Source organism: Cucurbita pepo, chromosome LG04, assembly GCF_002806865.2.
Source record: "Cucurbita pepo subsp. pepo cultivar mu-cu-16 chromosome LG04, ASM280686v2, whole genome shotgun sequence".
NCBI lineage: Eukaryota > Viridiplantae > Streptophyta > Magnoliopsida > Cucurbitales > Cucurbitaceae > Cucurbita > Cucurbita pepo.
In genome coordinates this window covers 8,370,114-8,381,390 of record NC_036641.1, presented here as the reverse complement: position 1 = coordinate 8,381,390, position 11,277 = coordinate 8,370,114, and the positions used below count along the sequence as shown (strand labels likewise).

General features: G+C 36.7%; 2 protein-coding genes across 5 annotated transcripts in view; one reads left to right on the top strand and one right to left on the bottom strand.

The window, feature by feature from the left end:
• Nucleotides 1-980: 980 nt before the first annotated feature.
• On the bottom strand, nucleotides 981-3,946 carry LOC111793994 (protein mago nashi homolog). Its single transcript, XM_023676090.1, has 3 exons — nucleotides 3,588-3,946; nucleotides 1,426-1,602; nucleotides 981-1,287 (listed from the first exon to the last, which is right to left on the bottom strand). Exons 1-3 carry the CDS (start codon nucleotides 3,807-3,809, stop codon nucleotides 1,228-1,230), a joined length of 459 nt encoding a protein of 152 aa, XP_023531858.1. The 5' UTR covers nucleotides 3,810-3,946; the 3' UTR covers nucleotides 981-1,227.
• Nucleotides 3,947-5,308: 1,362 nt separating this feature from the next.
• Nucleotides 5,309-11,277, top strand: part of LOC111792936 (uncharacterized protein C26H5.04-like) — an 8,499-nt gene continuing 2,530 nt past the window's right edge. For 3 of the 4 annotated variants that reach the window (XM_023674567.1, XM_023674566.1, XM_023674565.1), the window contains exons 1-7: nucleotides 5,309-5,782; nucleotides 7,250-7,969; nucleotides 8,623-8,718; nucleotides 8,807-8,890; nucleotides 9,037-9,271; nucleotides 9,356-9,516; nucleotides 10,960-11,238. In XM_023674567.1, coding sequence (XP_023530335.1) covers nucleotides 5,450-5,782; nucleotides 7,250-7,969; nucleotides 8,623-8,718; nucleotides 8,807-8,890; nucleotides 9,037-9,271; nucleotides 9,356-9,516; nucleotides 10,960-11,238 — 1,908 coding nt within the window. In that variant the 5' untranslated portion in view covers nucleotides 5,309-5,449. Of the gene's footprint in view, nucleotides 5,783-6,656; nucleotides 6,824-7,249; nucleotides 7,970-8,622; nucleotides 8,719-8,806; nucleotides 8,891-9,036; nucleotides 9,272-9,355; nucleotides 9,517-10,959; nucleotides 11,239-11,277 lie in introns of all 4 variants that reach the window. The other variant, XM_023674568.1, reaches the window with a different exon arrangement.

Here is an 11,277-nt window from a genome sequence, read left to right as displayed (position 1 = left end):
TATATATATATATATATGTTTCTACTATATATAATAAATCAAATTTGAAGTTGGTATTAAAAAAAAAAAAAAACATTAAGTTGAATTATTAATAATTAGTTGTTCCACTCTTTCTCGTAAAGTTATCCAAAAATCAATTGAGCTTTATCAACTTTATGTTACGTAGCTCATTTCAGCTTCAATTATCAAAAAAAGTTCTTTAACAAAAAGAACTCGCTTCGAGGTTGCCTTTATGCAAGGAAAGTTCTCCCGCTTACAACTTTAGTGAAAATGAACATTTGAGGTAGCTCAAGCCTATTTAGAGAAGAGAAGGCTCCGAACTTATGAAAAAGTGGGCTGATAAAAAAACGATGTCCCTTGAAGATTCACCTTATACTCCTTGCAAATATTTTGAAACTCTTTCATTCTAGCTTGGTTGATATCAATTGCAATGGGACAGCTAGGTCTCCTGTCGTAACAAAGAACACTGCCAAGAAAGAAGTCAAAGAGATCTTAACTGAGAGGACGGGACACAATGAGTCGACAAGCTAAGAAGAGATGTGCAAGAGCTCCGTGTAAAGTGAAGGAGGCTCCCCAATGCAGAAGCCAATTGAAAGTGCGTTGAAGACCTAATATCAGGTGTTGTTCATATAATTGAGTTTGAACACGGCAAGTTGACAAGGATGTCGAACAATTAGGGGGGCAGGGGAGGAATGCTACGATCATACTTTTCGTAGGGTGTGTCACCTACACATAAATAGTTATTTTCAAGACTTTCTCTAACTCCATTCTCTAAAACCGCTAGAACGGCGGTAGAGGCCAAAGAGAAGGACATTTGTGCCACCGACGATCTAAGTTTGAGTTAGCTAACTTACTCAAAGGTGAGAATAGGTGCAATCAAAGTGTCTAAAGTGTGATTGTGACATCACACCTATCATCCAAATTTTAATCAGGAAACTTCAAATTTAATTACAGTTTCATGAAAGGAAAGCATATTCTAAGCTGAAAAAAGAAAGCATGCACATGCCATCAGCCGGCATTCTATCTATCCAGGAGATATTCTAATTAAAATAAAGGTCATACAACGCCCATCGTCTGCATGTACATGAAATCCAGAAGAGAGAACTCTAAAAACAATAACGATTCTGAATCCCGAATTTTGCAGTTCAAAAAATGCCCAAAAAAAGATTTCACAGTTAGGAGAAGTACATGTTCCTCAGATTGCACACTAGGAATTTTGGGCCGTCTTTAAATTGGCTTGATCTTGTAGTGGAGTGAAATGAGAGAAAATACAAAGCATTTCAGATCCTACAGCCAAAGAAAACGCACATATGATCTAAGCTTGATAATGCATATAATACTCAAGAATCTAGAGACAGAGACGGCCTAAAAGACAGATAGAAACCTTCCATGTTTAAGTAATCTACACAGAGAATTAAGATTTACCTGAACAAGATAATAGAATATCCGCAATCCTTCAGGATCCTTGCTGCTTTGCACATCAACAAGAGATCCAATCTTAGATGTAGTAAAGGAGATATGCTCGTTTCCCATCACAATCTCCAGCTCCTGTCGTCCAACCCGATCGGGTTCTGGCCAATTATTGTCATCTTCCTTCATAATCTGAACAGAGACAAGTTCCAAAAGGAGATAAAATAAAGCAACTGACAAACAGATTCAATTTCAAAACACTCTTTGTCAAATACATCAAGGAGAAAGAAAATACGGGAGGAACCAAAGAAGACTCGTCTCAATCGCATTGGGAACGTAACATTTTATTCAGAAAGGAAGAAAATAATTGAAGACGTTCAAAATCCAAATAGTAAAATAATCTCATCCTCTTTTGCATAGCTTGGGAAAGGGGGGTGATAGATCAGATCTATGAGAAACCGAATTCAGCGACAACATATGAACATCAGACTTTTTTTTAATTAGTCTAATGAGGTAAGAGTCTTTTGAAATATTATTTTTGAGACAGCTTGAGGCTCTTTCTAACTATAGTGCAAGGTGTGGTGCATTGGTGATGACTTCATTATTACTAGATGGAGTCGCAAGAGATCTTCATTATTAGTAGATGGTGCATTGTTGATACTTCAATAAGTTTATTGATGGCCTTTCTTTGATTGATCTCCCTTCATAAAATGGTGATTTCAATTGGTCACCAACAATAGGGATCAACTGATTTTTTTTATTAAACTAGCACAGAATATCAAACTTCATCTTCCAAGAGTTGAAAGAATGCTTCTTACCACTTTGAATCATTTTCCAATCTGTTCATACGCCTTTCAATTTAAAAACTAATTCGCTACAAATCTACAGGCAACCAAATATCTTTAGTAGTATATCCCCCCCCTTAAATCTAATTAGATTAGTTGTCCCATATGCTTGATGATAATAAGAAAAGGATCCCTTTCACCTATGGAGCCCATTCCTTGTTTGGAGTGCCTATGGCATGAAAGAAAGCCGCACTTCATAGTTTTGGCCTTGACAAAATTCACGTCCTGAATGGCTACTGGAGGAATCTTGAAGAATTGGAACAGCATCAAAGAGCACGTTCTAATGGGATTGCAGTACTTTCTTGCTCTTCCGTAATGGAAAGCTGAGAGGTTTTAGATTAAAGTTTCAAGACGTCTTAAGCAAGGTGCACCCCCTTGCCTTCCATTTTGCCTAAGAGGTGGCTACTCTAAATAGTTCACTTGACAAAGGCTTCTGAGATGGTAGCCTCTAAAGAATCATTGTTGATAATGACACTATTCACATCACTCGTCGTCAACTAGTCAGTAACATGCTCCTTTTTCAAGTGACAATACTATCAAGCTCAACAATCTCCATAAAGTTGTGAATCCTTTTTAATTTCCCTTCAGCCTAAGGTCAAACAACATTATACCACTGTTAAAAATGAGGAATCTTTGCATCAGAGTGATTATATTTTAAGTCTTTAAGGATTTTCTCCCTGATCAACTCTGACCAATTAAGTGTTCAAGCGTATTTCCTTCCTTTTTCCAGTTCAGCTCTTCCAAGTTTCTTTGTGTTCAAGCATTATGGATTTAAGCAACTGTTGTATTCAGAATAAAATTTACTTTAAATGGTTTGAAAATGATCATTTTTCCATAGAGGAACTGAATAGAAAAGATTCGTTACCTATTGAATTAGCCCATCTCATTTGGATTGAGAAATCCATGGTTGATTTGATGCATAATCCAATCCATTGAAGTTTTTATGTCCAAGATAGATTTGCGATGGCACGTGGAACACTAGATTTCGGCTAGCACAGGTGGAAGATAATGTATATCCACATTCTAGGTCAATTCAACAAAGCTGGGTGGGTAACCATTTGGTATTAGCTGAATCTCTTCTTAAAGAAACATTATTGTCAAATGGATTTCATGAAGGAAAAAAGTAGTCGATATTGAAAAGCCGAAGAGTCTACGGGGGTTCAGGGTTGGCTGGTGAAGATGAAAAGCCGATATTGCTATGTTCATAGAGTATTTCAAAAGTAGAGGAGAAAAAGAATTCACAAAATAAACAGAAGCAATGCAGCAGAGAAACATAATCTCAAAGTAAACAAAAGAAAACCCTAAAAATGGTTATGCAAAGGAAACCCTAACCTCGCTATCGGAGATTATTCGACGGCATTCCCGGAGAACAGCAGGAGTGAGGTAGACTTCCTTGCGAATCATCGTATCGTTCTTGTAATTGGAGTTGTTAGCGTAGCGAAGCTTGCCATCAGGTCGGAATTCGAACTCCAAGAACTCGTGCCCAAATTTTCCTTTGTGCCCTACATAATATCTCAAGTAAAACTCACCATTCTCCATATCCTCGGCCGCCATGGCACCCGCAGTAAACCTTCTTTCTCTCCCGCGCAGCCTCAGCGACTCGAATATATCCGTTATATATAAGAGAATTGCCGACGGCGATGGCGCCGCTGAGCTGCTGAAACGGAGGAGGTAACGGCGTGGGGAAGAAGGTGCGTGGAGCACGTGCGAGTCACGAGAGAGTTGTTTTTAGGGATTTTTCCATTATTAACCATTATCTTCCTCTTGATTTATAGGCTTTTTTTTTTTTTTTTAATTAATAATATTAATAATATTAAAAAGATATGCCATATTAATTTAAATAACATTTTTTAAAATTTAAAATATAAATTAATAACATTTTTTTAAATTTAAAATATAAATTAATAACATTTTTTTAAATTTAAAATATAAATTTTTTTTCGGGTGGATGTTAAATTTAAAAATAACATTTTTTTTAAATTTAAAATATAAATTTATATTCTGGTGGATGTTAAATTTAAAAATAACGGAGAGTTCCGGGCTGGATTGGGTTGAGTAGACTGGAGTCAAACCCGGGCGTGGGTCTCACTAGACCGGCTAAAGTACCACTCTGTCAAACTCACTAAAACTAAAAAATTCTTAATATATTTTATATATTTATTTGGATCGGGTCATTGGGGTCTAGGGTTTGTCCCACGAACCCGAAACCAAATCGATTTAATTCGGGTTCATAAAAAATTAACCCAACCCTATCCGAAATGCTAATCCAACCCTTATAGTTCAGGATGGGTTGGTCCGGATTGTCGGGTTGAATGTACACCCCTACTCGATATTATCTAATAAAAAAACACTAAACATAAAAACGTGACTTGTAACCATATTTCTTAAATTTATTTTTATTGTGATCAGATTAAACTCAACCCGACCACCTTGAAGTAGAGCTATGTTTAGCCAACGGTAAGTGAAACAAGCCGCTATTATTGATTCTTATTATAAATATCTAAAAAATAAACCTTTATTTGGTGAGGCGTCCCTATTAATTTATATATGTCGTTATTAGATATCAATTATCGCTAAGCTAATATAATTGAAGTTTTTTTTTTTTTAAAACAATCACAAAATACACGAGTTCTAACACCCGAGCCCATGAGCGGTACATGAATACGTCAATATCACATATGAATGAAAGCAATACTGAAGATAAGATAGTTATCAAATACTGAAAGTTACTCGCTCGTTAAATCTGGGAGTATACCTGACCATGTTGCACAGGACGCTTAACCATGCAACATGATCTGAGTGTCAAATTCCATGATCCGAAAATGTAAGCATGTACAAAAGTATCATATACATACATACATATACATACATACATACATACACATATATACAGACACATACATACATATACATACATACATACACATACATACATATACATACATACATACACATACATATACATATATATATAATATATATAAATTATAAGGATTGAGATTTATTTAGCTTTTGCACCATTAAATTATTAGAAGATTTAAATAATTAAAAAAAGAAAAGAAAAAAAGGAAATTCCTTTTCCCATCAAAACTCCATTGGAGGTTTGCCTTGTTGCTCTCAAAGCTCCGAGGGGTTCTCTCTGCCGTGGCCTCGGCGCCATTCCCCATCCCAGTATCTCTCTCCGGACTGGGACGATGCCAACCTCAGCTTCTTCTGCGACTCCCAAGCCTTCGTCCGAGCTCGTCGCTCGGTTGACGGCCGCCGACGCCGCCGTCAAGCTGAAGGCCTTGAGAGACATCAAGAACCAGATCATTGGAAATCGCACCAAGAAGCTGTCCTTCATCAAGCTCGGCGTTGTCCCCCATGTTGCTGCCGTTCTCTCCTCCACTTCCGACCCCAACATTCTCGTCCAGTCCGCTGCTGTTCTTGGCAGCTTTTCCTGCGGCGTCGACGTTGGTGTTTCCGCCGTTCTCGATGCTGGAGCCTTCCCTCGATTGCTTCGATTGCTTTCCGATCCCGATCCCAAGGTGTCCCTCTCCTCGACTTTTCTCTTGTTTTTTTTTTTTCTTTTCTATCGATTTTAATCCAATTTGGGAATTGCATTTCTGGGGAAATTGAGGAGTATCTGGTGTTGAGCAATTGCAATTTGCATTTCTGCGCCTAATTTTAAGTTACAAAGGCTTGGATTGTATCTTATTTAGTTGATTAAAGCATCAATTTCATAACTTAATTTTAAGTTCCAGTTCTGTGGCGTCGACCATTTCTCTAATCTTCTCTATTATGGCCTCTTCGAACTACAAGAAATGTTCGGTTCAAATGAAAAAGAAGATCTCCTTGGAACTTGGAACTTGGAACTGGACTAGTTTTTAAAGGTAGCAAAGCTAGACTTTTCGATTGTGGGAAGGCAACCCTTCTCTCTAATCTCTTTTGGCTTGGTTAGCAGATTCCTTAAATACTCTTTTAGAACTACCTTTTGATATCCGATTTTGTAATTAATCAGAAAACAAACAGCTATTATCAACAAGAACAAGTTGAGCAACATGCACATTTTATCAACAATGAACAAAGAGGAAATTTGAAGAATAAGAGAGAAACAACCGATTTATAGTGGTTTGATCCAAATATTGATCTACATCCACTTAGGCACTTCCATTAGATATATCAAGCCAGATGTAGCTCTTGAACGATACAGTGAGATTGCGATTGTCTTCTTCACTACTCCAATAACTCGAACATTGCAGAGTGCTTCCCATGAACCCTATATAAATCACTACACGAAGGACTCACACTCTTTAGAGAAATCTCTCTTCAGTAAAGAGAAAAATACTCAGCCCACTCTCAATAAAAAAAACAAAGACAAGGACCTATTTTTCACTCTCTGAAAACAATTAAATCAATCAGGTACAGATGCTCGCTGCCGTGCTAAACACATGCTCCAGCTGTAGGGATAACAGAATTTTGCTGTGTAGCAGCACATCCCGCATGACATATAACTTCATCAGCTCCGCCTTAAGTTGAGCTGATTCATAACCCATGTCAGAAATGGGTCAATTACAGCATATCACCAGGTATACTTCAGCTTTGCCACCTCAGAATCCTGTCATCAACATTGAGCTATCAATATACAACACTACCAATCAGTCAAAAAACACTTCCAGGAGCTGAGGGTAGATGATAATCTTTTGGAGGGAAAAAAGTTTAAGCAAAATTGGAGTTGTTCCTTCCAAATTCTTATTGGATTTAATAGTCTTCTAAATTGATACTGGCACCACTTGTAAAGTCCTTAAATAAGACAATTTGTTTTGTTGATTGAGAGTAATTGTAATGGACCTTATGTCCAATTCAACCTTTCTTTTTATACACCATTCCTTAATGTTTTACAAGAATTTGTTGTGTTTATAATAAAAACCTTTGTGGCTGTCTTCTTTAGATTTTATTTGCAATTAAACTCAAATTTCGATCATAATGTGAATTTTTTTTTTTTTTTTTTTTAGGTTGTTGATGCGGGAGCTCGCTCGCTAAGAATGATTTATCAATCAAAGTTGGCTCCTAAGTATGATTTCCTTCAGCAGGAAAACGCCAAATTTCTTCTTTCATTATTGAATAGTCAAAATGAAAATGTGACTGGACTTGGGGCAAGTATCATCGTTCACTCCTGTGAGACAATTGCAGAGCAGAAGGCATTGTTTCATGGTGGAGTTCTAGAGAAGCTTATTGGCCTTCTTGATGGATCTCTAAGTCAAAGGGATGCTAGTTTAGAGTCTATTGCTACAATATTTAAGAATAATGTTGAAGCCATAGAAAAGTTCATGCAACCTGGCAGAGAAGATTGTTTGAGATACATAATTGAATTGATGAAGGATAGAAATCCCAAGACAAGATTGCTAGCCTGCGTATGCTTGATTGTTATAAGGAATTCGTCACCTTGTTATCTGCAAGATATAGGAATAAAAATGAAATTGATACATAGTTTGCTCGAGCTTCTCGACAATCCAGGTCAAGTTGGAGATGAAGCTTCCTTCATTTTTTCGACTTTACTTGCTGAGAAGGAGGAGCTACAGAAACTTGCTTTTGAGGCAAATGCAATTGATAAGTTTTACAATCACTTGCAAAAGGATCAGTTAAGTCCTAGACGCTTACAAGGAATATTGCTGGCTTTTTCTCATCTGTGCTCAAAGTTGGAGAGCTGTAGGTCTAGGTTTCTCTCATTGCAGGTTTGTTTCTTATCTTGATTGCATTAACTTATTAAGTCACCTTTTTTGGTTTTTTTTGTAACATTTATCAATTACGATGTATTTAACTTGTGCAGTTTTGTAGTCCAGTGGTACCTAAGTTAATTGATATCTAAAATTGTTTGCTTGTCGATTTGAATATTTGCCAGTGGTTATTTCTGCCTTAAGTTGCAAGTGATCCTTATTACAAAGGTTTTTTTTTTTTTTTTTTTTTTTTTTTTTTTTTTTNTCGGTTTCCTACAATAAAAATATTTGTTCGGTTTCCTACAATAAAAATATTTGTTCGGTTTCCTACAATAAAAATATTTGTTTGGCAAAGCTGTCTCTGTTATCTGATTTCATGTCATCCAAACTTTTCAAGCAAAAAAAGTTAAATTATATCAACTGGTCTGTTCCAATTGAATCAAAGATTAAAAATAAAATGGAAACAGAAAAGAAAAGAAGGAAGCAGAAGCAACATATTTGTGGAAGTATAATAATTGTAGTCAGTACTCAATTTTTTCTTCTTCTTTATTTTACCTTTTGATTATTTAACTAAGCTGCCAACTGATGGAGGTTAACAAATCTGAAATTTATTTGAATTGAACTTGCTAATGTTTATGAATTTTATTTATTTGTTTATAATCATGACCTAGGTAATGAACATAGTGATCAATGCCCTAAAACATGAAAGTAGTGACATACGAACCGCAGCTTGCACTTGCTTGAGAAGTGTCTCTCGATCAATCAAGGTATGTAATGTTATATTAACATTAGCTATTCTGATATTCATACACCGTCTTTTTCCTTAACATTGCTTTTTAATGGCACCCTATTCAGAATTTGAGTGCTGGTTACTTTATGAACGAAGCAGTTGTCTTTCCCTTAGTTCAGCTTTTACATGATCCTTCTAATACTGTTCAGGTATGCCTATTTATCTTACTTAAGTTTCCATATAGTGGGAATCATCCTACTTTTTAAGCCATTGAATGTTCAGATAGAAAGGGTTTGTTTGGAAAACTGTCCAGTAGGTCTTGCGCAATAATTATCATTTCATACTCCTTGACCAGGTTGCAGCACTTGGTGCTATTAGCAACATAGTTGTCGACTTTTCAACAAAGAGATCAATATTTATTGAATGTGGAGGTGTGAAAGAGCTGGTTCGATTATCAAAGTCTATGGACTTGGACATAAGGCTGAATGCGTTGCGGGCTTTAAGGAATTTAATATTCTTCGCAAACAACATGTGTAAAGCAGGGATCTTTGTGGAGTTAACAGCTTCATTGTTAGCCAGCCTTGTCTGTGGTATTGTCGAAGCCTGTTTGTCCGTTCTGATGGTTGATTTTATTTTTTATATAATCAATATTGCTGCGTATGTTTATGTTTCAGATCCTGAGCCTTCCGTTCAGGAGCATGCTATGGCCCTTGTGCGCAATCTTATTGATGGATGTGAGGACTCAATTGACTATGTGTTTGCTGAAGATGGCATCATATTGGACACTATTGGCCGGCAATTGCAAAGTACTTCAAGAGACGAAATTGGAGTGCAGGTTAGTTTTCTTTTGTTTTTGACTTTTGAATGTGATGTATACTCAAAAGGTATGTATTTTTTTTGGGAGAGGAAAAAGCTAAGAATGATTCTGAGGCAGTCTATGTCGAAAAAAGAGCCTCATTTTACAAAGTGGTATTAGTTATCAATAGTAACGAGGCAACTCTGAGCTCAGCTTAATAATGGCTAATAACAGCCATGATGAACATACAGTAACTATGTTACCTTACCAAAATAGACACCCTAGTTGATTAAAATGCTACAGAATTTATGTTCTACCTCCTGGAAGATCTCATAACAGGCTGACAATCTGCATTACTAATTTACCTAGAGTGACAAACTAGAGAGATATTTCTATTTTAAAGGTCACAAGGACCTTTAAACGATTCTCTGGGATTCTGTGAGACTTTTCCTTTCATGTATAATATCATTCACCAATAAAATTATTTCCTTATTCTCTTAAAAAGGAGCAAACACAGTTATGGATGGAAAAAGTCGGTCAAAAGTGGAAAGTATGACTTCAAGTGAAGAAAGGACAAGGGAAACGACATCTTTACTTGTGTTGTAAGCATGTGGCCTTTATCTTACTGGTTGTAGATGGAAATCCAAAATTTTCTATCTGGAAATTGGTTGGGCAAATGTCCTTTGGAAAACTTGCGAAATGAAGAACTCTCTCCTTTCTGTACGAGTTTCAATACCCTTCCCCACTTGGTTTTAGTTCCATTTGCCTAGAGTTCCTATTTTTTACATGTCTACCTTGCTCTTATCTAGAAAACCGACACTAAATATGGAAGGAAGAATCTGAAATTTCTTAAGGGATCTAATATTGATGGGAAAACTGAGAATGATGGTAGTAGATTTCTTTCATAGGAAAAAGATTACTCAGCTGAAGTGCCGGAGGTGCTTGTTCTGACTGAAATGCTTAAATGTATTTTAAAGAAACCATGATTTTTTTTTTAGATAAGGAAGTCAATATACAGTACTTTTGTAGCAATGTACAACTTACCTCCTCGTGGTGGTGCTTCAACCCCAATGCTGTCTTGATGAAGTTTTGTGGGAGGGGGTTTTCTCTCTCTGGCCCTTAGGCTATTCTTCCCACTTCCTTGTTGATAAAAGTTCCTCGTTTCCTATCCCCCTTCCCTCTCTCTCTCTCTGATGGATAATGTCCATGTTGTCTGCCTAATTGAACAATTAAGTTTCAGGCGATTCATTTCGAAGCGGTACTAAAGGACTCTAATATTAGCTCATGGTACTTGGCATGAGTGTATGTACACATTGATAAGGACTTTGAAATTGTGAGCCATGATACTTCCGGAATCTTATAGGACTCCGTAAAATATCCGTTAACTATTAAGTAAACAACATCAGAATGAAGAAGAGGGGTTAAAGCAGAAAATGATAAGCTTCATTTAGTTGAGTAATTTTTTAATTTTGACTGATGCAGGGAATGTATGTACTTTGCAATGTTGCTAGTGGAAATGAGCTTCATAAGGAAGGGGTCATGAAGCAACTATTTCCACAAGGAGATGAAGTGGTCCAGTCATTTGTGATCAAGTTTTTGCAGAGTGACAACAGTCAGCTTCGAATTGCTGCTGTCTGGGCAATAATTAATCTTACTTCACCTTCAAGTACGTATGCTCTAGGTCGGGTTACGAAGCTACGGAATGCTGGTATTGTTTCTCAAATTAAGAATATGGCCAATGATCCGTGCCTGGATGTAAAGGTGATGTTTACCATTTAAGTCCTGCTTTCTACCCCCCCC

Coding starts and splice junctions, on each gene's coding strand:
- LOC111793994 (XM_023676090.1), bottom strand. CDS start 3,809: ATGGCGGCCGAGGATATGGAGAATGGTGAGTTTTACTTGAGATATTAT. Junction 1,603..3,587: donor GAATAATCTCCGATAGCGAG/GTTAGGGTTTCC, acceptor GTCTCTGTTCAG/ATTATGAAGGAAGATGACAA. Junction 1,288..1,425: donor TATTCTATTATCTTGTTCAG/GTAAATCTTAAT, acceptor CTTTGGCTGTAG/GATCTGAAATGCTTTGTATT.